Source organism: Stegastes partitus, unplaced genomic scaffold (genome assembly GCF_000690725.1).
Source record: "Stegastes partitus isolate 25-593 unplaced genomic scaffold, Stegastes_partitus-1.0.2 Scaffold292, whole genome shotgun sequence".
Lineage (NCBI taxonomy): Eukaryota > Metazoa > Chordata > Actinopteri > Pomacentridae > Stegastes > Stegastes partitus.
The window spans coordinates 352,360-379,032 of NW_007578023.1; the positions used below are offsets into that span (position 1 = coordinate 352,360).

The 26,673-nt window shown below is 41.0% G+C and overlaps 2 protein-coding genes across 2 annotated transcripts; one reads left to right on the top strand and one right to left on the bottom strand.

The window, feature by feature from the left end:
- Nucleotides 1-1,743: 1,743 nt before the first annotated feature.
- Nucleotides 1,744-11,157, bottom strand: zc3h6 (zinc finger CCCH-type containing 6). The gene is made up of 12 exons (XM_008282977.1): nucleotides 10,697-11,157; nucleotides 8,264-8,489; nucleotides 8,000-8,122; nucleotides 7,174-7,405; nucleotides 6,889-7,031; nucleotides 6,560-6,688; nucleotides 6,316-6,430; nucleotides 6,103-6,212; nucleotides 5,791-6,014; nucleotides 5,292-5,710; nucleotides 5,004-5,198; nucleotides 1,744-4,765 (listed from the first exon to the last, which is right to left on the bottom strand). The coding sequence occupies exons 1-12, from the start codon at nucleotides 10,780-10,782 to the stop codon at nucleotides 3,231-3,233; spliced, it is 3,537 nt and encodes a 1,178-aa protein (XP_008281199.1). The 5' UTR covers nucleotides 10,783-11,157; the 3' UTR covers nucleotides 1,744-3,230.
- Nucleotides 11,158-13,382: 2,225 nt separating this feature from the next.
- Nucleotides 13,383-24,487, top strand: fbln7 (fibulin 7). Its single transcript, XM_008282979.1, has 8 exons — nucleotides 13,383-13,727; nucleotides 15,017-15,179; nucleotides 16,931-17,107; nucleotides 20,017-20,142; nucleotides 20,238-20,375; nucleotides 20,975-21,112; nucleotides 21,525-21,663; nucleotides 23,321-24,487. Exons 1-8 carry the CDS (start codon nucleotides 13,650-13,652, stop codon nucleotides 23,691-23,693), a joined length of 1,332 nt encoding a protein of 443 aa, XP_008281201.1. The 5' UTR covers nucleotides 13,383-13,649; the 3' UTR covers nucleotides 23,694-24,487.
- Nucleotides 24,488-26,673: the final 2,186 nt, after the last annotated feature.

Below are 26,673 nucleotides of genomic sequence, written 5' to 3' on the forward strand. Positions count from 1 at the left end.
CACAAAAACTGGTTGAAAATGTAAAATCTGCCAGTAGAAGGGTCGAGGACTGCTTAAACTACATCCGTGACCCACGCGCTCGTTCCAATCTGAGGTCTATCAACGACCACTTGTCTTTCCAGATCTCAGATATAATCAGCAGGGCCAGGCTGATGGTGGAGACTCACTACATTTGTGACACACTCAGTCTACATGTGCACATACAGTGCTGGTCAGCAAAAGCTCACTATGTGGTGGAGGAGATCAGGAAGCAAGATGGGATTCACCAAGAGGCTAAAGAGCACATCAAGGCTGGTCTTCAGGGCAAAACACCTGAAGATATCGATAAAGTGTTGACTACAATCCCCCCTAAAGTCAAAGAAGTCGATTTACCCTGTGAAACACCAATGTCATCCTGGCAGAAAGGCAATAAAGAAAATGTAGATGCTGCAGAAGGTCATCTAACCATGGGAGCTGTGGTCAAATATGGACTTGGACATATGGAAAAAGATGTAGGTATCTCGCAACTGACAAGATTTTATAGTTCAATGTTTCCTTTGTTGCACAATAAATCATGCCCTCATTTTTCTCTGCAGGATGTTGGTGCGCCGGATGGTTACAAAGAGGCTTCTTCACTGACCTACACGTCCCTTTTTCTAAAGCAAGAAAGCGACAGCTGGGACCCCAAGGACAACAGAATCGTCCAGGTGACCAGGAAGATGGCTGACACAATATGCTACATGACTCAGTACTTGAAGAAGAGAGGCCCAATACCGGTAACGACCAGCAGAGGTCACTTTACTTCCTTGATATTTTCATTCACATTCATCAGCAATCATTCTTTTTTGGCAGAATAAGGAGGCATTCGTCACCGCAGCCAAAGACGTTATCTCCAACTGCCAGTCAGTCACTCAGTTTATCAGAGTTATTGCCAACCACAGCCTTGATAGACAGTGTACGGTTGAACTGTCGCTCATTGTGGAGCAGATTCTCACCATCACCAATCAGCTCAACATCATCTCCAGGTCAGGAGAGTTTAAACTTATATCACACTGACACTAAGACAGAAAAAAAAAACAACTAATGAGTCTTTTTTTTTTTTTTTCCTGTAATGTTTACATAGTGTCAATGCAGTCACACCTGGGTGCAAATCATCTGATGAGATCCTGGTGAAGAATGCCCAAAATCTCCTCCAGACAGTCCTGCGTGGGGTCCGTGCAGCAGAAACAGCCTGCATTACAGTAAATCTAACACAACACAGAAACAAATCTGTTCCAGTTTCCACTTCCAATACAGAAATAAAGGATACAGCTAACAACTAGTCCTACGTTTTAAGTACACTTGCACTTTTATTCCAGGGTCTGAAGCAGCCTGAGCCAAACTCAGATGGTGCAGAGGCCACAGCTTTGTGTTTCCAGTGGAAGAGAAACCTGGAAATCCATCGCGCCCAGCAGACCTCTAACCCAGACACAGATGAGCTGGGTTTGAGGAAGACGTCATCGCACCCATTAGCACCCAGTCTTGCCCCTCAGGTTAATGTACAAGGCACCTACAAGTGAGCACTATCGCCTTCAAAACAAATGTAGTTATGTGTGAAACAAATCTTACACTGACTGTTTTTTACGAAATTAATAAAGACGTGAACCCCACTAAGCTGTCAGCTCCATTAAATTGCCTGACTTAAACACTAATCAGCAGTGTGGATGCCATGCACACTAAAACAAGGCACTGCATGTCTCGTGTGCGATTCTGAAAAGGAAACTGTTGCCGTTTCAACTCTTTATTTTAGATATTTATAATAAAATCACCGAAAATGCTGGGCACATGTGTTGTGTTATCATTACAACCACAACCACTGCAGTGACATGAAAAAAATAATAGCATTGTACAGTAAAACACTCAAAAACACACTGTACACGTGATACAAAATAAGCATTTACAATGTGAATTATGAAAACAAATTTTTAAAAAAACAAAAACGTAAATAGCTTAGTTTCAGTCAAATAAGAGTAGCTCACATTACAGACACAGAACTGTCACTTAAAGCAAACTGCCAAGCATTATGTCACCTTAGGTCTACAACATTCACCCTCTGCAGCACGCAGAACCCCGTATAAGTTCATGAACAGTCAACAAAATTCAACAGTAAAAACAGTCAAAAAGGTCACATATGTATCGCATATACATACACCTGCAACGTCATCAAAATAGTACTTCTTCTTCTCAGTATAATACACTTGAAAATTTTCTTTTGTACTGATTATCTAGTTTTAAAACAAGTGAAAGACAATTTACTTGCTACTTACAAGCTTACGAGTGTTTTGACAATGAAAAAATCTAATTAAACAACTAATATTTATTTGTCTCATTATTTAGACCGGTTTACAACAGTGATGTCCTCAAAGCATTTAGGCCACAAAAAAAAAAAAAAAGTGAAGCGAAGACGGGAACTGTGCTAACTAATGCAACAATTTCTGCAAGCTAGCTTCACTGTAAAGAGTTTAAAAACCGTGAAAGGGAACAGTGATCAATCACTGCTTCAGTATTTTAGCCAAGAAACTGATAAACAATCTGCCATATCTCAATATCATACAGTGTGTATATGTTACATACATTAAAAAGGACCTGCATGGATTGTGTTTTGATTATCTGACCGGATCGTGTCAGCAGTCGACAAATCACAAACTTTAAATCAGGGTGTGTGTGTGTGTGTGGTAAAAAGTGAAAATGTTTAAGAAAATCCCTCATCTTAAAAGGTTAGAGTAAACATATAGATCTCATGATATAAAAAAGTGTCAAGATAAATATGTAAATACAAAAATTCTCAAAACAATTCCTTAACTGATTATTTAGCATTATCCCTCAGTGTTTAGAGTGAATGAATGATGTTTTCTACGGGGTGGAATGCCTGGAATTAGCTCAGAGCTTATGGGTCAGTCCTTAGTGAAACCTTTACGTGTTAACATAATTTCTTTTTTTCTGATTGTTTAGAACGTATGTGAAAATGACACGATAATAAAAGATCATACACACATTCAAAACAATTCAGCATTAATATGATGATGTTAAAAAGAACTATACTCTGTGTCTGTGCACATATCCAGCATTTCTCCACACTGACAAACATGAGGTGTAGTATTTCATCTATACAGGATTATATACAGAAATAAATAGATTCTTGTAAAGCTAAATAAAGATTAATAGACATGTCTCATCAGTATACAAATTTTTTTTTCCCCACAGTGGAGCGTTTACTGACAGAAAGGGGAAGCAGTGGGGTCAAAAGTCTTGAACACATCTTTCAGTGTCCTGTCGTCTGCTTCCTCTTCTGGATCCTCCAGTTTTGGTTCTTTCTCCACAGCCGCCTCCTCCTCCTCCTCCTCCTCTTCCTCCTCCTCCTTCTTCTTGTGCTCTGGCTCCTTCTTTTCCTCTGGCTCTTCCTGTGCTCCCATAGAAGCCTGTCCACCTACTTTAGCCTGCCTGGATTCGGTGTACTGGGGTCGGATGAGCCCGGCCAGTGCCTGGATGGGGAGATTATGAACTGCTGGGGGTTTGACGGGTGAGGCGGGAGGCACTGTGGGAGAAGAGGAGAGCAGAGTCGGATCCGTGGCAACATCTGGGCTTTTAACCTCTTCGAAAGAGCCACTACGTTGGCTTGGTGAGAGTGATGGTGCAGGAGTGCTCTCTTTTTTAGCAGGCTGTTTCAGAATCCCTGCCTTCTTAGGAGGCTCCGACTGCTCCTTCTGAGCCTGCTCGGTCTGAGCACGAGGATCGTACAGGCTGATGCCCCCGAGGATTGTAGTGGGACTCTCCAGCCCTCCACCGGAGGATGCCAGTCGAGGAGCGTACGGTGGCAGCTTCTCGGGCTCTGGCTTGACTCGGGCAGCATGAGGAGAGGCGCTGGCACTGGCCTTCTGCAGTCTGGGGTCCACAAGTCCAACCCCAGAGGAGGGCTCTTTCTGACCCAGCAGCTTGGAGTCCAGACTTCCTGTACGCTTGAGTCTGGGGTCCAGAGATTTCTGCTGCCGTGGATCTACAGGTCTCTCTGTGGGGGATCGGGCCTCTAGAGATCCAGTGGGCAATCGACTCATACGCTCCTTCAAACGTGCAGCTATGAGTCTGGGGTCAGATGGTGGAGGGCTGGAGACTGGGGGAAGGTCTGGCAGGCTTGTTCTGTTCATTTGAGCGTCAGCTATGAGAGGTGGAAGGGGCAGGTTGATGGAGTGTTCCTGTTTGGGCACCAGGGAAGGGATGAGATCCTCGGGTGCCCACACCACTGCGTGTGCAAAGGCAGGCCGCTGGAGCAGAATGTCCACTCGAATGTGACTAAACTGCTTTAACTGGCATCGAGGGTCCCGCAGCACCACACCAGGGCTGGCATCTAGAGGGATCAGAACAGCTCTGTCTCTGAGCTCCCTCTCTCCTTCATCGTCCTCCTCTCCTGTGGGAGGCTTTTGAGGAACAGGATGGCTCTGCTGGCGATAGGAACTGGGCTCCATCGGTCGAATCTTCCTGGGGTCTCTGGAGAGACGTACATCTGCAGCTCCGTCTGACTCCTTCTTCATATCTGGGGGTCGCTGTCTAGGGTCAGTTTTCATGCGTGGGTCACTGGGCAGGGCCCTTTCCTTTCCAAGTCGAGGGTTGCCCAGCCCCGGAGCCACTGAGACACCCTGGAGGGGTTTGGACTGAGACTGCTGCATCTCATTCTGCTTCTTTAGAGTTTTAAGAATGGAGGAAACACAGCTACCATCCTCCTCATCGCTTGAGTACCAGTTTGTAGTTTCATCTGGGGAAAAAAATGAAATCATATTTAAATGCTTGTTCTCTGAGCACTGTTGTAAATTACCTGTGCATCTACACTTTGTCACCCCTGAGGCTTGTTTCAAGAATCAAGTTTACTGAAGGATTTGAGTAAATTTCCTGGGTAATTGTGTCTTTACTTCAGTCCATGCTTTGGAGTTTATCAAGTTTTTATTTAATCCTAATTAATTCAGCAAAGCTGCTTCTTGCCCCTGGACACTTGCCTCTGTTTGTATTGTTGTCATCCTGGCCATCTGCTCTCTGTGGCTCACTCCCTTGTGGATGTGACTCTTGTTGCTGCTGCTGCTGTGTCAGGTGTAAAAGGATGGCTTTCTGTACTGCTGGTGGCAGAGACTGCAACTGTGACTCTGCACCCATCTGCTGCTGGAGGTTCTGTATGAAGGCCACACTAGGATCTACTACATTGAAATAAAACAAAAACAATTTTACAATTTCAGCAACAATTAAAAGTAAATTGAACTCCCAAATAACCATATCACTATATCACTGACCTCCTTGTTGACCAACTGGAGGCGGGTTTCGGAGGAAGTTGCTAAAAAGTTCTGCTGGGTTCTGACTCACTGATGGAAAAGGAAAGAGACTTTGCAGCATCTGTAGATCTGGTACAGGGGGGAACGGCGGCCTCTGCATATTCATCTGGGGATTGATATTAGGCCGGTTTCCATGGAAGGGTGGGGGCTGACCAGGGGGAATTGGTGGCTGCATTGGAAATCCGTGTGGTGGGTGCTGTCCTGGGGGGCTCTGTGGCATAGGTGGTCCAGTGGGGTGACCCATGGGACCCGGTGATCCAGGGGGAGGAATAGGAGGAGCAGAAGACCCTGAAGGCCCCATAGCGCCACTCTGTGTTTCATCTGAACCTCCACTAAACTGGTTGGTGCCATCACCTTGATTTTGGGAGTAATTAGATCCACTGAAAAGAAAAGATGATGTTTAGTTTGAGGAAATAATCCAAGAAATATTTAGAGTTTGATCAAAAATTGTTTTGGTTACCTCAGAGCAATTTTTTGTACCAAGTCTACAGTCGGCTGAACCTTGATTTCAAACAGGGAGGGGATCTTTTTCCCTGCTTGGCTATCTGTAGGACTGCTCTGACCAGGAGTGGGCAGCAAACCCACCCCAGGAGGAGGCTTTGGAAGTGGGGCAATACCCTGCTTTCTCAGATCCTCCAGCTCTAACTCATCCTCGCGGGCGTTCTCCTCTTCAGTGTTAATTATCTAATAAACCACAAAGAAGAAACATGACCACTGCTGACCAAGAATGAATGCTAAGAATGTTTAAAATCAAAATCCCTTTTTATTTTACCTTATCAAGCAACTCTTTAGTCACATCAGTCAGAGCCTCGTGGGAGAATTTACAGTTGTCCCCTTGGTAACATTTGGCTCCTGTGTGAAAGAACTTGCAAGGGTACTCACGTGCAATCACAAGTTAAGGAACAAGACTAATTCAAAAGTGGGTTTTTGTTTAACTATAATGCAGTTACACAAATGTAATTAATATCACTTAGTGAAAGGATATTGTGCATGTAAATGCAATTATCTCCTTTGCTGCAGTATCCTTGAAGGTAAAATTTGCAAAGCTCCTTTTTCTTATCCGGTATAACGAGCTCATGTTCAAACTTGCACTGTTCCCCCTGTATGAAAAAAAATCAGTTTATTTTTTGTGAAGTTGAGAGAGTCATTTTTTTCTTCATCATTTGTCATTTAATAAAAACAGGCTTACATAAAAAAAAACGAGTTCAAGATCATTAACGCTACAATACCTTGATGCATCGACCCTCCAGGAAATACTTGCAGATGTATCTACCGTTGTGTTCAACTGTATGCTGATTAATAAACTCCTTGCTCATAATCGGCCGTTTCTTCTGAAAACCAGAGCAATTTTTTCCCTCCTGTGAAACACAATAAACAACACATAATTTGGCAAGTTACAGCACAATTTAAGAGTAGTCACTATAGTAAAAAACTGGAGTTGGGCATTCCATCCCTGAGTAGGAAGAGGAAGAAAAGGTGTAGTCGATTTACTATAAATGTGATGCAAAATACAATACCAATACAGCACATTCCGCTGTACTTTCAGGAGCATACTAACCGGTCCCATGTCTTCCATGCCCTGGTCTCCTCCTCTCCCTCGTCCACGTCCTCCCCAGGGTTTGCCCTTCAGCTTCTTGTTCTTGTTAAGCATCCCACGTCCTCTTCCTGGCCCACTCCCTCTGCCTCTTCCCCTCTGCCCAACTGAAAACGACATTTCGAAAGAAGTGATCAAACCGTGTTCGTTCCTACAGATGCATTACATACCAATGTGTTATCACTGTTATTACAGGCCTTCCCATCACATTGTAAAATAAATTACTCCAGGGTTCACACGACTACATACACTGTTGATGCTTCATCCCCCTCATGCTCCCTCTGTTCATCTGGTCTTTAGCGTGGCGCCCCTTTCCCTGACTTGAATCTTTTGAATGCTGGTACTCGGACATGTCATCGTCATAGTCATCCTCCTCTTCGTCGTAGTCATACTTGTCATCGCTGTAATCGCTGTATTTGTCGAAATCACTGCTCTTGTGCGGTGAGGACTTCTGTGAGTTGCCATGGCCTGCCTTTGAATGCTGAAAGTCAAACCAGAGAAACAACAATGTCACACAATAATGATTATTTAAATATTAGCCGTTGACTGTATAGAAAACATGATGTCACCCATGGCTCTGTGAAGTCACGTTTTTAAGCCACAAGTTTGGAATTTGACCATCACTATTTTCTCTCTTTTGAAACTAGACATAATGAGAGAGCAGTGGATCTGACTAGAGAATCTGAGGTGATACAGTGGTGACCTGTCAGTCACATGGTAGCTAAAACATACTCTGCTTTATCATCTATTTTGCTTTAAAGAGAAGCATAATTTACTAAATTGTCATCATGCTATCTTCCAAAAGTCTTTAAACTAGTGGCTGAGACAATAAATTAATTAGGAAAATATTTACTGAAGTAACAAATCGAAGGAGAAGTGGGGTCAATTTCTCATAAACTTCAGTACCATCAGACTTCTTTTTGGAACCAGAGGCATCGCCCTCTGCGGCCATTACGAAGAATGCAAGTCAAAGGCATTTCTGTGTTGTCTTTTCTTTTCTAACCCAGAGGCTACATCTATCTTTTATAGAATCTTTAATATTAACATGGCAGCAAGCCAGCTGCGACGAACTCACCTGAGAAGACTGGCCATCGGACTCGCGACTAGATCCGTGGATCCTCCTGTTTTTGGGCCTCTCTGGTCGATCGTAGTCAGAGTCATAACTGTCAGAGCTGGAGCTGCTTGAGGGAGAGTGATGCTGAAAGGAGAGCAAAGGGAACAAAGGAAAAACACGGCATTAAAGTGAATTTTAAATTAGTTTGTGAAGTTCACATTCGTGCTCTAATTGCGAAAGCTGTAAGAGATATGCTGTTATAACAGGTATGATAGTATTACTTACTTTCTGTCTGTCACGTCTCCTTCTTTTTGATCTCCTCTTCTCTCTGGTCTTTTTATATCTTTTCCTTGAGTGTCTGTGACTCTTTTCTTCTTTGTCTTTACTTTTATCTTTTTCTTTCTCCTTGTCTTTCTCTTTTTCTTCAGTCGCCTCTGTAGCCTCTTTGTTTTCCTCTTCAATTCCAATCCCTTCATCATCTATTTCCCCATCTTCCAATTCACCATCCTCTCTGAAAAGAGGAAAACAGTCATTTAACAGGTTTATTTTCTGTATTTTGTCAGCTTCAGATACACTTTAAATGTTTGTTTGTTTTTTTAAATCACAAGCAAAATATCTAATGGGCAAATACTTCTAATTCACGCACAGTAACAATTTAATAGAAAATCTAATCACAGTGAAACTATTAAATTGTCTTTTCCTTGTACTTGGAACAACCAACTATCCGGTCAGACAATTTCCATCACACCCTAATCCTTTAATAGCTTTAATTTCCTATGAACCAGTGTATAGGTATTTTATTACAGATAAAAGAAACTCAACAGCAGGTAAAGTAAAAATAATGAAAACCACTATTTATAGAAGCAATGTAATTCAGTTACTTTGTATGAAGACAGCCTGGAATCACAGATAAGTCAAGTATGATTTAGGCAACACACATGTTCCCCAGTACAAATATTTACAACAAAACACCTCCATTATTGAAAAGTAAAGTATTGGTATGTGAATAGCAAAATGGCACAAGTCTTAGTAGAATTCCAACAAAAAGCTATTTGGCTAAAAGGCCCAAGCATTCCTGCTCTCGAAATATCCACATATGAAAAAAATCTAAGCAACCAGTACTGGACACCACAATTCAGTGAAGTTAATGTTCACAGACACTGTCTATTACAGTTATAATCAGGGAGGTTTCTTTTTTCCTGCAGTGCTCATGACCCCTGTGTGCAGAGGAGCTGCTACTGGAACATATGACCAGGTTAGTACTTCACATTAAGGCGGCTTTTATAACCAGCAGTGTTTCAGACAGGTAGGTACATTTTTAATACTTCAGTTTGGCAGTTAAAAACTAGGTTTTATAACACTTGATCCCAATTCAAAATCATGCTCATATTTAAAACTAAAATAACACACACTGCATTGTTGTAAATGACCAACACAAAGTATTTCATAGAAAAATATGTCATGCAAAGTGTTTTTCCACAGAAAACAGCCCATGTGAAACAACCTCCCACCAACATATGACACCTGTGTAAATAACCATTTCAGCATTGATATTATTTTCATAGCGTGTGATGTCAGCTGCTTTAAAAAATATAGCGCAGGTAGGAACGTGAAACAAAAACACCATGAAATGCTAAAGTATGTCCACCCCACTGATCTGGGTCATTTCTCACAGACACTAGCTGCCTCTTCCTGTCACACCAGTGCAGATCAGGCTTCAACCTGAGATCCATCCACATGCAAGGCTACAACGATACTGGGTGCAAACTTCACTTTTAGTCCAGATAAAGCAGAAGAAATCGAATATTTCAATATGACACACCCGCCAACATCAATAGGATTCATGTCTTTAGGGGAAAATGGCAGAAAAACTACTCTCGTATTTTCAGATTTGTCTGGAATCACAAATCTACCAGAAGACTGAAGGAAGAATATCAGCAAACTGTTGTTTATGAGGACAGTACACAAACATTTCACAGTTTGATATTCTCAGAAAAAAAAACATTTTCCTACCACAAAGTCAAATCAAATCAGTGTAACAACATTGCAATTGTGAGCAACTCAATCACACATTAAGTCCACACTGACATTCATCATTTCAAGACCTCAGCAGTGGTTTAAGTCTGTAAGAGTTTCCAACACTGACACTTTTTCCTCCATCACCTGCTGCAGGTTTTAACAGAAAACCAGAGCAAACTCCTCGTCCTCTGCGTGCACACATGGTCTGACAGCCATGTTCGGATTATACAGAAATCACAAGCATGGCCTTCACCCAGCAGAAAGCACATAATCTCAACCCTGCATGAACCCTGTCTCAGCAGTACTGCCAGGTGCCCTGCAGGGGGAGGACAGTACGAGGATGGGCGTGGCATTTACATCATATAGTCATTTGCATAGTCTCCTGCAGATGGCAATAATGAAGCTATGAATCCCAGTAGCACAACAACAGAACGATGAGGTCTGCCACCTTGCATGGAAATGATCATGAATGCTCGACACGGTGATGTGATACCAAGGCTGTCTGAACAGCGTTATTCAACTGCACCAAAGAGGCATGCAAAAAGAAGGAAAAAAAAGAGAGATGTTTAGGGGGGAAATGTCTCTATACCCTGCAATTCATGGTTAAAAGAGAAAACAGTAACACACGAAGCATGTAGACCCACAGCACTGAAACGCACAGATGAGCGTATTAAGAATTGCATAAGAATGTTACTCGACCTTTCATCCCCTGCAAGCTCAGAGTCTGTCATGTTTTTGTCAAGAACAGGGGCTGGGGGACTGGAAACCAGGCTCACAGAAGCCATTGGAAAACGGATCTGCCTCCCTTCTCCCCGGTACCAGAGTGAGTTAACACAGTCACTCAAAGGAGACGTTGGTTTGTGAGAGATGCTGGAAGATTTCAGACTGGAAAAAACTCACGGTGTTACATGTCTCGACTGAGACAGTAAACAGACACTCTCCTCTTTCATATCAATGACGTTTTAACTCTGTGAGCACAGCTCGATACCCCGCTTTGCTAATGTCCCGTCGGTTGACAGCTGCCATGGTGAAATAGAGGAGACGGAGGGAGAAACAGACAGAAATGTAACCATGTTCGTTGATTTCAGCATCTTCATAGGTTTTCTCAACAGGGGCATCATCTCAAAATGGCTTCTGAGTTCTGCAGCACATTCCTCGGTAATGTATTCTCCACGTATTTATAGTGCCGTCGGGATCAATCTAACTTGGAGACAGCAAACCCTGTTCTGTGATTCGTCGGACGTCACACGGGTGAGACGAGCTGCGATTCTCATTGGTTCAGAGCGGTGTCAGTCATTTTCTGCGACAGTGAAGTGCATATGGGTCATTCCATATAAAATCCACCAAATCGGAGTAACGTTCCCACCTGACCCTCTCTGAATCAAATGATTTGTTTTGTACAATAACTTTAGTATATTTAATGAAGTCACGCATTTTTTTAGCCTTCATATTATGAGAATTTTCAGCGCTACAGACTCTTATTTGCTTTACTTTTTCCAGCATTTTGATCCCTCATAACTTCAAAAGTACAGGGGATAGACACATCCAATGTTCAGGAATGAGAAATAAATATGAGCGTTGTTTAAAAAAACAACAACAACAACAACAAAACAATAAAATCTATTTTGTGTCTACTTAAGATGTCACAATCTGAATTCTCATTTTTGTTCAGCATGGTTTTTTTTTTGTATAACCAACTTTGCGCATCAACACAATTGAATGTGTTATAGTTTCAATGACAAAACTGCACCAGATTTGTGTCTGTGACATAGAGTCATAGAAATTCCCAAGATTCACAAGAAAAACTTTAAAAGCAGCATTTTGGGTGAACATACAAGGGTCATATCACCATATAGGAAATATGGTTGGTGAGACAGATGAAAGGTCTCACTTTTGCACACATTTTAATATTAATATCAGAGTCATCTCCTACCTATGACTCCTTTTGTGTCAAAATATGATTCTAAAATGGATATATTTTGACACTGCGCCATCATTTTCTTGACCACACAGAAAAAGCAAGTGTTGGATATAAAGATTACACATCATTAACTTTGGTTATGCTCTAACGATGGAAACAGGCTGATTGAACAAACTGACAGAACAAGTAGAAACACTCAAACAAGCACTGAATGCACTGCATTTGTTTGATCAATGTAATTTGTCCAAATATATGAAACATGTGAACACCAACAGTTTCTCCAGCAATAAGCTGCATGTGAGTGTTAAAATATGACGATACAAGTAAATTATTTTGACATAGAAGGAATGATGGCCAGAAGACAAGCCTGGTATTTAAAAGAAAAAAAGAGAAAGAAAAAAAGAGAGGCCTTTCAATTTGATATAACTTGTTTTGACTTGACTTGACATGGTATTGTGAACCTTGAAAGTTTGCTCAAAATTCATTTCTCCTGTAATTTATTAGAAAACATTCAAGTATGCTTGATTCTATTATAGTCGGCCCTAGACTTTAAACTGATGAAGTCTGAAGCTTCCCCATGGTATTGATGCTCAAAGTTGACAAAAAAAAAAAAATAAATAAAATAATAATAATAAAATCTTACTTAACAAAGACAGGATTTTGACTTTAGATTATGACACCTTGTGTTGATGAAAAATTATTTGGTTGCAATTTTTCACAGAATTTTATGTTATTTTTTCATCCATAAAATTTAATGTGGCAAACTCATGTACTTATGAAGTTATGAAGGCTCAAAAAACAATAACTCGAATTAAAAAGTTCGGCCCACCTCTGTGTACTTCAAGGACCTGTCACGTCTGAAAATATTAATAGCATGAAAGTAAGGGTCAGAGGTTAGGGACTGAATGAGTTTTCTGAAGCTAGATACTTGTCTTTATCACTTTATTAATTTTACTATTTATTAGGTTTTTTGTTTGTTTGTTTGGTTGGTTTTGTTGTTGACTTTTTCTTTAGGAAGGCTCGCGTGCGCACGCAATTGTCTCACGAGAATGATTTGCTCAACTTTCGGCGCTCGTGCAGTCCTGTGTCACGACCAGCAGGTGTCGCTGCGACTCTACAAATCAAACTGACAGACAGAAAGCTGGGCACAGGCACAACGCCGTGGGTGAGAATAAAACCACTAGACTCAAAGTTACCCACAAAACAGCTTAATGTAACATTTATGTGCCTGTGACTTGATGTTAGACGTTATTCTGGTGACGCGGCCTCTCACAGAAGACTTACGACGTGTCTCGTAATGAATAGTCTGATAATAGTGATTTACTCAGTTTAGAAGAAAAAAATATATATTTTAAAGCTTACAGCGCTCTAAAACTTATGTAGGTTGCTAGACATGTAGCTATAACTTCGTACAATGTGTCTGTGTCCCTGTCAGAGATGTGGAGAGAGAAGTGTTTGGGAGTATCACGGTGGGAGGGATTCTTGCTGCAGGAAACCTGGTAGCGTGCAGAGCTCAGAGGCTAAACTTTCCAAGAGTGCAGATAAACAGAGACGGAGCGCATCTGTCTTAGGCACCTGATGAGCATCTTCCACACTCCTGAAACGAGTGGACGGACGTTCAAAGTTGTTTGATTGGGGATTTTACAAAAAAACAAACAAAAAACGAAGCCTGTTAAATATTTTGGACCATCAACAGGGAGCATTACTTTATAATTCCTGGACTTTTCGGAGATGGCACTCTCTTTTCCATGCAGGTGTTTGCTGTTGCTGTGTTTCACTGCCATCCACAGTGGTCATGCCACCGTTCAGGTAGGAGTAATTGACTTTACTTGTGTAGGAATGAGCAGTCTGAGCAACTGTATAAATTCTCAAACTTTGACCAAAATATATTTTTGGGAAGAAAATTGATGCATCTGGTTATTTACAATGTTAATATTATTATCCATGGTGTAGCCCAACCAGCAACAATTGTTTGTTTTGTTTGCTTTAATGTTTTATCCAGCTTTCATTCATCAATACTTGTGATTGTTTGTAAGCCCTCTGTGTCATTTTGCCATTTTTGTGATTACAGTCTGCATTTTACACTGGAGAAATTACTTTTAAAATTTTAACCTTTTTAAAAAAATAAATAAATAAATAAAAATACATATATATATGTGGTTGCATCTGGATGTGAATCCTCTCATGTCTTGTCAGCTGGTGGCATTTCCCTTTTGCCTGAGGCAGGTAAAAACGAGCAGAAGACAGTCTTACTACTGCACAGGTCCCAACTATGTGCACAATGAATTTTAATGTATTGAAGCTAGTTATTATTGTACAAAGCCCCTCAAATGCCAGTGCAGGAATTTGAGGTATGCTGCTCAGAGAAATTGTTCCAATGAGCATGTGATTAATAAACCCTCCTGAAAGGATTAGAGGCACTTTCTGTGAGGAACTTTGTAATGGTTTGACAAGCGTTCTCCCCAAAGTAACTGCCTGTGGCACCCATGCTATTGTGAGTGTGCCCATTCAGGATTATCCAATGAGCGTGTGCCTTCCTACCGCCATGCAAAATATACACAGGAACAGCATTTTGGACTTAGGTCCTTCTGACATCTGCCAGACAGCTTTTGTCCAGCTGTGTCTGCCACTGGAGTTGTGTTAGTAAGAGTGAAAAGAGGTGATGCAGAGAAGAAGAGAGATGGTAGGCCCAGAATATCTCACATGTGAGTGCACTGAGGTCTAGTGGAAAAAGAGGAAAGCAGTAGTTTTAAATAAACTAATTGCAGAGTTTCCCTAAAATCAGAAACAGTAAAAACATCTCACTAATATGTCTTGTCAGTGTTACATAATAGATTTTATTATCAATGAAAACTGAGCGACTATAACGACTATGTGCCCACCAATAACATGGATCTAGTTTCAGTTACATCATTCTCCACAGCTGCCCAATAATGTCTATTCACCGCTCATGTTTTACATTTTATGACCATTTAAGTGAGGTAACCTTTAATCCAGCGCTCATTCCCTTGGTGGAAAGTCATTACGTTCTAACATGTTTTGCCAAGACTCTTTTATAACTCTTAATTCTGCTCATAGTCCTCGTGCTTTATTAACAGACGTGCATGGATAAACATCAGGTGGTCGGGGTGCTTCGTCAAATGGAGAAGTTTCTCAAAGGTCAGGAGATGCGATTTACGGAGGGCCTCAGGATCATGAAGTCGAAGCTGGCAACGCTACAGAACTCTGTCTCCAAGTTACCTCAAGCAGACCAGTCAGCTGGTGAGTAGTAAACAGATAGCAAACTCACGCCACCTCCACATTGATCATATTCATCATCATGACTGTCATATTAATGGGCCATTTTTGTTGCGGACATTTTAACTTATCGTAGCAGGAAAAACACAGGTGTTACTAATAACTTTAACATAGAGTCCGTTTGATTCAAGCAACTCAGTCAGCCATAACGGTGTGACAGTGAGCCAGCACACCAGGACCCTGAAGCTGCAGCAGCAAAATGGATTTCACCTAATATTAATTTTGTTATGCACACTTATGATGTGAAAGTGTCTCCTCATAAAGTAGCTCATACGTACAGCAGATGATGATTCCTAAATCCAACCTGTAACCATACACTGTGACATAAATAGTTCATTTACTGTTGTTATGTAGCATGTAAAAATGGCTAGAATATTCATTTAAATAACTTAAGGAAATAGATTTTTATTATTCATAGTTTCGTGCACATCTATGAGGTCTATGTTGTAACATCAACATGCCCAATAACATCCTGCCAAGACTACAGAACAGATGTTGAGATTTGCTCCACTTATCATGTAAACACAGAGTATTTGGTTGGCTACAATTAAAAGGGCATCATTTAATCTGTTATACATTTGATTACTTTGCACGTTTATTTCACAGAATGAACCTAGTGTATTCATTTAACTTAATTTGCAATCCATGCTTTGCAAAGTTTCATCTGGATTCATGATGTGACTGAGGTTTTGTTCTGTAGTTCAGTGAAGGACTATTCAGTTAAAGGCAAAAGAGGGTTCCAAAGCATCAAGTCTGTAACATTTTAGAAACATTCACTTGTTTTGAAGCTGATCTTCAAAAACTTTTCCCTCAACGAGTGACAACAGAGAGCCAGGCATGGCTTCTTGTATTATGGGATTATATATATTCATCCAGAAGTTCAAGGCCATCTCGGTTACAGAACTGTGTACTCGACAGGGGAAGTGGATTTGTGGAATTGTGTTGTTTGGCAGGCGACACTGAGACCAATTTGTTAGTGATGGACCAGTGCAGTCCATAACTCTGTGGAGAATACTTGGCAGGACAGTAAGAAGCTGATATTTTGTCTTATATTTATAGCAACAAAGGCTCAAAAACATAAAAAGAAAAAGGAAATACTTTCACAGCACCTGCTTTAAATGCTAAGATTTGAATCAAATCCAACAATCTAAATAGAAAAATATCAAATTTTTGATTTAGATGGTATTATAACTGATTTATTCCTTCATGTTATCTGTCCAAAAAAATAAGTCAGAATCGGGCACAGTGGAGCTACAAACATAAGCTAAACGTGACTGAGGTCTGGCCATGTGTGATTTATCATACGGGATCTGAAATGTACTCTTTTCACTTGAGGTACAAAGAGTAGGAAACGTTTTTCTGCAATGGTCCAAGTTGAAGGAAGCATAAAAATCTCATAAAAGTCCAAAATGTAATCCACTCACATTGTTATGTAATGTAATTATATACTATTCAAGCATTATACAAGCATTAAACTTTCCAGAACATACAACATAATAGAACATTTAACTGCTCGCGCAATTCTGTCTCATAAAAATGGCCGGCCCTTTGCTGGTTGACTGTAAATGAGGCATTTGAACTGTCCTTTCCCATGAAGGCTCTGCACTGCCCAGTGACACGTGTATATCCCCAGGCAGAGAATGCCAGAGGATGTTGGGAGGCTTATTCCACATGTGACCAGCCTTCCTCTCGTGCTCTCTTTCTTTCTCTCACAGCTCCCACCACCTGCCCCTCCCTGGAAGCCCCTGCTCATGGAACCAAGTTTGGCTCAAAGTATTTTGTCGGACATGAGGTCCATTTCACTTGTTCCCTAGGATACCATCTTGTTGGTTCTGCCACACGTGTTTGCCGGGACAACGGCACCTGGACTGGCATCAGTGCAATCTGTAAAGGTAAGGTAAGGCACAGCAGGTCCAGACTTATTACCTGCCACAAATCCTCCATTTTGACCAGGTATGAGATCAAACTTTTGTATGATTTGGTGGAATGTTTTGGACCTGGGCAACTATATTGTTCACCGCAGAGCAAAAATCCCCACACCCATTTAGGGTGACCTTGGCTCAGCAGCGTCTGAATGCCAGGCTGAAAGAGACAGCAGCTCAGAAGCCACACGCAGATAACAGGCAAAGAAAAGAGCCATTCTTTGGAGTGTCTGGAGCTCCTCAGTACACTGAATGAAGCCCTCGTTAAAATGGCATTAAATGTCTCTGAACACAGAAAAACACCTGTACTGCATTCCACTGTGGGGTGCCTTCCCCTTCAGGTTTCTACTCCTCATTAACAGCACTGCTTGGGCTACTGTAAGATAACCCCCTCCCCCTTGCTCATGTTTCCCTGCTTCTTTGACAGCAGTCCCACTGGATGGGGTTAGGTCCAAGCATTATACCCGCACTCTGGTCTGATAGCACAAAAGAAAGCTAAGTATGCGATTGATAGCCCCCCTTCAGCCTGCACTGGTGGCACTCTTCCAGAAATTCCAAGTGGCACTCTCAGTTGAACATGTGCATACGTTTATTGACATTCATGGTTAAAACAACATGAGAGGGCTTGACTCTGCACAGTATTATCCCTGTTCATGTTTTTCAGTCCAGCATAAGAGGTCTAAATTTAGTCATGCTCAAAAAGCAGTATTGACAGAGTGTGAAAAACTTTAAAGCTAAGAAGAGTTTAAAAATATCTAGCAAAGTGAAGTGGGCCTTTTCATGTCATGGTCCTGTGGTGGCCCTTGGTGAAGCCAAATAAAAATTAAAGGAACTGGTTGTCATCCAGTACACTGTGGCCTCTGCACTGAAGCTCAAAGAGCAGAGTCTGCTTCATGATTTGTACATCTGCACAGCTCACAGAGCCAACTACAAAAACAAAGATCAAAACTTTTTTTTTTTTTTGAACTTTCAGACACAGAACAAAGCTTAGTGCTGCCACAAGATCACAGTCAGTGTCATCCTGCATTCAGTTGTTGTCAGTTTGCTTTTTTTTTTTTTTGCTATGTCTCTATTAAATGGTAGTGTTCATTCTATTCTCTTATTCTTAATGTCTGATTATTGATTAATCAGTTTGCCACAAATAACATAATATTTGAACATTGGTGGGTTAATGAATGGATCTCTACTTTATACTTACTGAGATGTCTCCGGTATGTATTCAGTAGGTAGTGTAGGCTATTTTGCACCACAGTATATGCCTTTGCTGGTATTATACTGTACTCTTATTCACAGCTGGAGGAATTTACAGTGATATTGATCTACCTGTGTTTAGTAGGAGGCCATAGAAGCACTTGAAAGGAAGTATGAATCACGTTGGCATGAAAACATAATAAAACTGCTGTAAACCTCAGAAGTTTTATGGGAAGCTGCTGACAGCACAGTACTAAAAAGTAAAAGATGTAAAATTTTCAAAACAACAAGGGCTTTTATGGCTGTATTTTTACATATTTCACAATGCTTACAGCAAATAATTTAAGCATTTAAAGGTAGAGTCAGTGGCAATAATCCAATACACCTTTTCCAAGTTCTTATAGGAAAGTCTCAATACTTGGTAACGCTCCCTAGCACTCATTTGGACTAAAAAGACTTGGCCCCTATTTAAATGAATGTCACTAGTCAAAACAGATCAAACAAGACTGCCCAAAATAAGGTTTACAAACTGTTTTTCGTCACAGGTTGTACTTTTACTATGCCTGCACACACTTTCACAACACTTTGGTTGAGTCTGTGCAACAACTTGATTGATCAGATGTCTCCCTCCTCAGTTGTTACAAAACAGAAGGTTTGTTTTTTTGGGAATGAGCAGGGGGTATGTCATACATCTTTGGCGTTACGGAATTCTCCCATAGTTTCCTACACAGGGTTCTTCAAGTGGTGAGCCTCTCTGTTACAACAACTCAGACCTTATGGCAGAGTCAGTGAAAATCATTTCATGACCTACTGTGAGACACAAACTGTCACCATTCTGCGTGAGTGCTGAAAAAAATCTGCTGTTTCGTGCACAGCCCTGGTTCTGTAAAAGGGACACAAAGTGCCTGTAGACAATGCCAGTCTTAAATATGAGTTATCAAACTGGGTGGACACTCTGTGTTTCAGAGGCCTTCAGAAGCCTTTCATACATTACATAAAGTTATTCATAGTTTTCAAACTCGACCTAATCTTACCATCCTTTTTAATGCCTTTACATTGATTCTAATGGACATGATATCTCTGGAAAATTATTGAGGTAATTTCTTCAAATTTGGCACAAACTTCCACTTGGGCAAAAGTATGAGCTGATTAGATTTCCGTAGGATAAATTGACAAAATGAAGACACATCCACAAAGTCAAGGGTCAGCTTCACTGTGACAACATAATGCTCTTTCAAAACACAGGGAAGATGGATGTAAATTGCAAACTGACTGGTTGGTGGAGTTATACAATGTTTCATAGACGATCTTTATGGTCTTTGAGTTTGTGTTGCATTGTCAGAAGCCCACTGAAAGACTTTTAAGACATCTCTGGATGAATTTTTAACAGGTGCATATATATAAAATATATATATATATATATATATATATATATATATATATATATGTATATATTAGAAATTTTTAAACAGTGTTGAAGGTAACAATCTAAACGAGAAAAAAAAAAAAGTTTTTGTTTTATTTTTATCTCAGAAATAGATTGGCCAAATTTGCAAATGTTGCCTTTGCTGTGTAAGTGGAAATTTAGAACTCATGAGCAAATTGAAAACAGGAGGAGTCTGGTGATGAAGCTGCAAATTTCTCAACATGTTGACCACAGCTCAGGTATTTCTGTCCTACATCCACAGATATAAGTGAGTGTGCAAGTAATCCCTGCCAAAATGGAGGTACCTGTGTGGATGGGGTCAACCAGTACAAATGCACCTGCCCCCAGAACTGGAGTGGCTCTCACTGCCAGCACCAAACCCAGACAGGTCAGTAGCACAGAAGTAATGTCTGAGTTGCCTAGTTAGATTGCATTTGCAAGACTTTCCTCTCGGTCAAGTCCAACTTTTATATTTTCTTCCAGCACCACCAGAGTGGAGTGTTATGAACGATCCAGCTTTTAGCCGCAGACCTCGCTGTGCCCAAGTGAACCAAGCCCAACACTGCAGCTGTGATGCAGGCTTTCACATGAGTGGCACCTCTGACAACAGTATCTGTCAGGGTGAGCTGTAATTATGTGTTAACTTAATTGATCCCTGTGGAGAAATTCTCCTGTTGTTGCGCTTCCTCGTAGGGAGGTAAGGTCAGCTACAGAGCAGTTCCCTCGAGTTGGTACCCTGCTAAAGAACATCTCCACGGGGCAAATAGCTCATGTTATAGGGACTTTTCTGCTCAAAGTATCCCTGAATACCTGGATGTTTAACTCTTCTAGTGATTAATATTGTTGCAAATGAGAGTAATCTGTGGAGCTAGTCTGTGACAAACAAAATAATCCTCTTGAGAGGTCACAAGCTGATTAGCATCCATTTAGGTCGCAGTTCAGTTGTTTTTAAGTTGTAAATGCTTGAGTAACATTTTGAAATTAGAGTTTGCTTCAAATGTGTTTACAAGATGCTGGAAGTGCTAAAGTGTGCAGTTCAAATACTGACGATTTAAGGAGAGAAAGAAATGTCATACCTTGGATCATCATGGTATGTGACAGTGTATCATTACATCTATTTTAAATATCTCCTTTGTCGTTTTAATATGCAGACTGCCTTGGCCTGGTCTTGTGATACATGTTTAAGGCTGACATGTACATGCATTTCTATTTCTTGACAGACGTAAATGAGTGTGAAGTGTACCGGCTTGACCAAGGAGGGAAACTGTGCGTCCACGAGTGTGTGAATGTCCCGGGTTCGTACCACTGCTCTTGCCCCAGCGGTTACAAGTTGCTCCCAGATGGGCGGAGCTGTGAGGGTGAGTGACAAGGGGGAACAGAGGACAAAGGCTCATTCACAGGGGCCTGGCTGCAGATCTAGCTGGGTATGCAGCTCCAGAGAGGAATACCTGTGATTTAGAAAGATGAGAAGCCTCTTGCAGCCGAGATTTTAGTTTCTGCAGAGGTGTCTGTCGGTCCCCAACCTCGCTACAACTTTCATTTTCACCCCTGAAGCTTCAAGCGCTTGCCAGTGGAATGAATGATCTCACCTTTTCCCAGCAGAAGGGATCTTTAGGACATGAGGCATTTGTGGGAGACTAAACTAAAAAACCAAATAAAGAGCAGAGCACCCCCTTCTCAGACTGTGGTAACCAGGAAGCATGGAGTCAGTTTGGCAGGTTTCTCTCCCTGCTTCTCATTCTTACATGCCTCTGCTGTTTTGTCTTCCAGATGTGGATGAATGTTTAAACCAGCAGCACAACTGTAGCCGAGGGACAACTTGTATCAACATGGGGGGAGGCTTTCAGTGTGTCAGCCCAGAGTGTCCCCGTTCTCATGGCAACATAAGCTACGTCAAGACGTCTCCCTTGTAAGTGCATACACCCCAGTTTGAGCCATTTGTTTTGTCAGTGTGTAAACTTGCACAAAATGTTACATTTCAGAAACTTTACATATTAAATTAGACCCAGCTGTGATGCACAGATGTGCTCCTGGTGGACATTTTGACTTGTAATGGAAAAACAACCAGAAATAACACCACTGATTTCTGCGTTCAGGTGTGCCAGTAATCCATTCCAGTGGCCCCATATGCACAATAAGAGCTTAAAAATACACCTTTCTGTGGTGAAAATGTCTGTCATTGAAGATGTACACTTGAGCATGGCGAGACAGGTTTTATACAAGCTAGGACTTATTTTTGGGTCTTTTGCCCATCATTGTATTGGTAGAAATAACATTAAACCCACTGTGGTAACTGCTGAGGTCTGGCAACACAGAAACATCACTAACAGCCAAGCAAACCAAACGACTCAAAGAGAGAAATTAAAGGCTGCAGATGAAACCATTTTTTAAACTGTTTACAGTTTTAGGAACTTGTGTACTTGCTGTAGTTGTGCATTTACAATGTTCCTGTATAATGAGAGATTATTACAGCAATTTTGGTGCACTCCTAAGTTTCACCTTCAAGTAAAATGTCTTTGATGATCTGACTGAAGTGCTGACTGTTATACTGACGCCCTTGTTTTCCCAGATGTTGCTTATGTGAGGATAATGTTATCGGAACCAACAGAAATGATGACAGTAAAAAGTCTGAGTAATGATTTTAGCTGCACCATTGATCAGTTCAAGAAAATCTATCCCAAGTAGAACCGTTTCATTGGATTACATTTTTTTTCTTTTAAACCATGTAGAATCGCTGTGTGTTTGGAGACATTACCACTTCCATCTCCCCATTTGCCAGTCAGCAGCAAGCTGCCTCATTTAAGAGCATGAAACAAAAGCTCTGTCTGCTTCTACTGAACCATCAATGTGGTGAAATACAGCTCCAGTGCCAGTAAAGGGGATGCATGAATGTTTGGGAAAGTACATGTAACAAGGGAAAAAGTAGGGAATCGAGTAAAACAGTAGCTGTGTCCTAGTTTCATAGTACATCGTCATGCCAAGCAAATTTTGTGAAACAGAGTGACTGAAATAAATACAGATGTTAGTGTGCAAAATACATTCCCTTAATTTCTGATACGTTGCACAGCACAGTGCTTAAAGGAAACATTTACAGCTGGAAAACATAAACAGAAAATGGATAATAGTGAGAAAGCTTCAGGAATGTCTAAATAATAATAAAACTAAAATTATATTATGTATTTGGAAAAATAGTTGTGTTTCTTTCTGTGACACATCATTGGCCCTCTCCAGCTTGACTTTTGTTTGTCAGTGTAGGTCCTGTAACAAAAATGTCATCCGCTCTCTTTCTTGTTCCAACATGTGCTTCCCACAACACATAAAAAAGTTCATAGCCTGTCATAATCCCAGACCTCAGTGCACTTACCCTCATATGTATGTATGTGTGTCACAAAGAAATAGTTATGTTACACTTTCCCACGGGGATAGATCAATTATGTAACCATTCCCCCCCATGTCAAAATGTCTGCATTGGATGATGACTGTAGCACACAGAGAATGTAAAACATTTATTGTGCCTTCCTGCAATGACTCCCTTGTTTAATATTTGCTGCATTTCCATCTTGCAGCCAGTGCGAGAGAAACCCCTGCCCCATGGACAGCCGCTCCTGCCACCTGGCTCCCAAGACCGTGTCCTTCCATTACCTGTCTCTGCCCTCCAACCTGAAGACTCCCGCCACGCTTTTCCGCATGGCGACCGCGGCTGCCCCCGGGCGCACCGGGCCAGACAGTCTGCGGTTCGGCATCGTGGGTGGAAACTATCGCGGCATCTTTGTCATGCAGCGTTCGGACAGACAGACCGGTGAGCTGATACTGGTCCAGCAGCTGCGTGGGCCACAGGAGATCAGCGTCGACGTGGATATGTCTGAGTACACCGACCGCACCTTTCAGGCCAAGCATGTGGCCAGGGTCCACGTCCTGGTCTCACCTTACAACTTTTGAGAGCTGGTCTGGAAAGGAAGAAGAGACTGAAAACCGAAGAAGAACCAGGAAGAATGGATAATGGGCACTGACGTTAACTGAAACTGTTTCCTCATCCCCAAATTACCAAAAGAGTGAGAATGCCAATATTTAATAGTTATATTATGAATCAAACAGTATGTGGCAAAACACACCATAGATGCTTCTTTAAAGATTGCCAGTGTGGCATATAAATGGTGGTTGATGGCAATATTTGGCTCAATGTGTTTGAATTCATTAAATCTAGCTAAACAAAAGCATAATGAATTGGTTGGGAGGGATGGACAGCTACTTTTATCATTGCTGTTGTTGTTTGTATTTTTATGTCCATCATAGATAATGTCTGTGTGGCTCAGGGTCAGGCCCCGGGGCTGATGCACTGCCCTCGTTTTACTGATGATAAATCCCTATAAGACTTTAGTGCTCCTGCAGCTCTAATTTATTGGAAATATTGTTGCTGGTTTTTACAATGTAACATACTGTATGCCACATGTTTATCTTTGATCATATACTGTATATTTGTTTTTTGTACTAGCTTGCTTTGTTTAAGGTACCATTCATTATTCTAAGGGAGTTTTTTTTTTTTTTTAAACAGTAGCTGCAATACTCTACCTGGTTTGTTTTCCTCTATTTCTCATTTTCTGTATGCTACCCAGAAAGAGTCTCATTATATCCTGAATCGATGATGATTTGGCAAACTTGCCAATGTACTACACAATTTATCTGGAATTTTAATTGCGACTACATAACTGAAATAAAGTCAGTCTAACATTTCAGTATTTGTTAGAACTGCCTCACTTGATGCTGAACAGTGGGCTATTAAATGTCCTTGAGAGTGAATTTTAATGACTGAAATGCAAACCCGTGCATAGCTGATGAATGAACGCTGGATGACTATAAAAGGTTTTCTGAATGAAGGCATGAAAGTTAGGAGAAGAAGAATGTGTGTTCAATAATATAACCCCTGGAGCAGAAGTTCACGAGCAGTACAAGTCAAAGCATTTCCCACATGTCTCTGAAACAAAAGGAGTCTCACAGTATTTTTACCTCACTTTAACACAAGGAACACTAACTGTCACATTTTAAAAAACATATCTCAGTGTGTCTATTTGTTCGAGAAAAAAAAAGAGAGAGAGAGAGACTAATGCTCACCACATGTGTTCTCTTAACTTCCTTCACTCTGTGCTCCTCTTATGTCTCCATCCAGGGGTTTACATTGCAATAAAAGGGGCCAGAAGAGCCGCATGCTTCCAGACTGGAGTGGATGGTGACAATCAAAACACGTGCCCCGATGGTATGCGCTGCTCCGAAAATGACAACATGCCTTAATGGCAGGCGTAATTTCCTTCGGTAACCATACCGGGAGTGCTCATATTGCAAGCCTTTCTTTCAGTCTTGTGCTCAGGCTGTTTGATGTTCACATGTTTCATCCATTCTCAGGCGGAAGGATATTGCCAGAGATAAGTGGAGAGTGCTGAGCTCGACATAACGCAAGCCATTTGCCGGAGAGTAATGATAAAAATATACAGTAAAGGCCTTGAGGCAAAGTCGACGCAGAGTGTTGTTTAAGCTTGTTTTACATCAGAGACGAGGTGGCTTTCGTGCTCGTGGTGATGCTAGTGAGCCATTCATAGACAAAATAAGTAGATAGGCACAAAGATGAAGTGGCATGCAGAACTATTTCATTATATTCCTTTAAAACTCTAAAGTGCTTTCTGATGCTGCCCTATTGTGGTAAACATCTATCTAAGATCAGTGGTCAACTTTCCTGTGCAGTTCTGAACTGCTGGGTGAAATCCGTTCAAAAACAATAAAACTGTGGCAATTCTTATAAATCATGATGTAAAACAAAAAGCATAAATAAACCACATCAGCAAAAAGGGGAACTGTTTACAAGTAAATACTGAGCCGCACTGGCTGAATGACATGATGATGTCATTAGAACACCCAGAACAAAAAAGATAATCACATCTTTATCAACACAAAAGAGTTCTGATCTAAAGCAGTCTCAGATTTAATTCCCCTTGTGCAGACTCTACTTGCTATTTTGGCCATTTACTGTCGTTGGATTATGAAGTTATAGAAATGTGTCAAATACAGAAAACCCTTATAAAAACAGGGAAGCAAACTTAACAAAATTGTCAAAATACAGTACACACAATATGCTGCTGAAGAGAAACTCTTAACTTTACAAGTCGTTTTGAAGTGAAACAGCAGAAACACTCACATGGGTAGATGGATTAATGGACCTCTTGGATCTCCATCAAAACAGAAAGCAGGCACTCATGCTGCTGGTGGGGTTAGTCCAGAAGGAAAGGTGCTCTAGAGGTGTTTTGCTCTACTTTTATTACACTGGAGAGATGACATGTCACCTGCAGGATGAATGTTTGGAACAAATGCATAAATATGAGAGTGGAGGAAAGCAGATTGAAGGTCCCTGTGCAATTTCCTCGACTTTGAAAGCAGCTTTTCATCAGCCGTACAGTTTTATGTTGCTTAATTATCAGTTTTATCAGTCTAGACACAAGATATATATGACGGATTGACAAGAAAAACAGCTGTTAAAAGTAATAAACTGATGCAACAGGTTTTTCAGATGTAAAACTATCAGTGAAAGTGTACCTTTGCTGTACTTCTTGTGATATTCTGCTTTCTCTCTAAGGCACATAGGCTCTTGTTCAAAATTAAACCCACATACAGCGAAGCCTACAGCAAACTTGAGACTGTCTTCAATAAGGAAGGCTACAAAAAAGTACTTAACTCACAAGGAAAGGGAAATCAGTTTGGTCTCCATAATACAACTTGTACTGTTTATATGAGAAGTGGTTGTTTAGGGATTGTGTTGTTCAGCTGTCTTAGTCACAGGCCTATTAAAGGCTAATGTCTTGGAGAAAATTCAACGTTTATATTTTCAGCAACTGGGCTTCATTCACTCGCCTCTCAGCATTTTAGTCATTATCAT

What these genes read in the sequence shown, in the direction of transcription:
- zc3h6 (XM_008282977.1), bottom strand. Translation starts at nt 10,782, where the DNA reads ATGGCTTCTGTGAGCCTGGTTTCCAGTCCCCCAGCCCCTGTTCTTGAC. An exon ending in CCGATGGCCAGTCTTCTCAG is followed by an intron (nt 7,406 to 7,999) that starts GTGAGTTCGTCG and finishes TTTGACTTTCAG; the next exon opens with CATTCAAAGGCAGGCCATGG. An exon ending in TGGAGGGTCGATGCATCAAG is followed by an intron (nt 6,431 to 6,559) that starts GTATTGTAGCGT and finishes TTTTTCATACAG; the next exon opens with GGGGAACAGTGCAAGTTTGA.
- fbln7 (XM_008282979.1), top strand. Translation starts at nt 13,650, where the DNA reads ATGGCACTCTCTTTTCCATGCAGGTGTTTGCTGTTGCTGTGTTTCACT. An exon ending in GTGGTCATGCCACCGTTCAG is followed by an intron (nt 13,728 to 15,016) that starts GTAGGAGTAATT and finishes CTTTATTAACAG; the next exon opens with ACGTGCATGGATAAACATCA. An exon ending in TACGTCAAGACGTCTCCCTT is followed by an intron (nt 21,664 to 23,320) that starts GTAAGTGCATAC and finishes TCCATCTTGCAG; the next exon opens with CCAGTGCGAGAGAAACCCCT.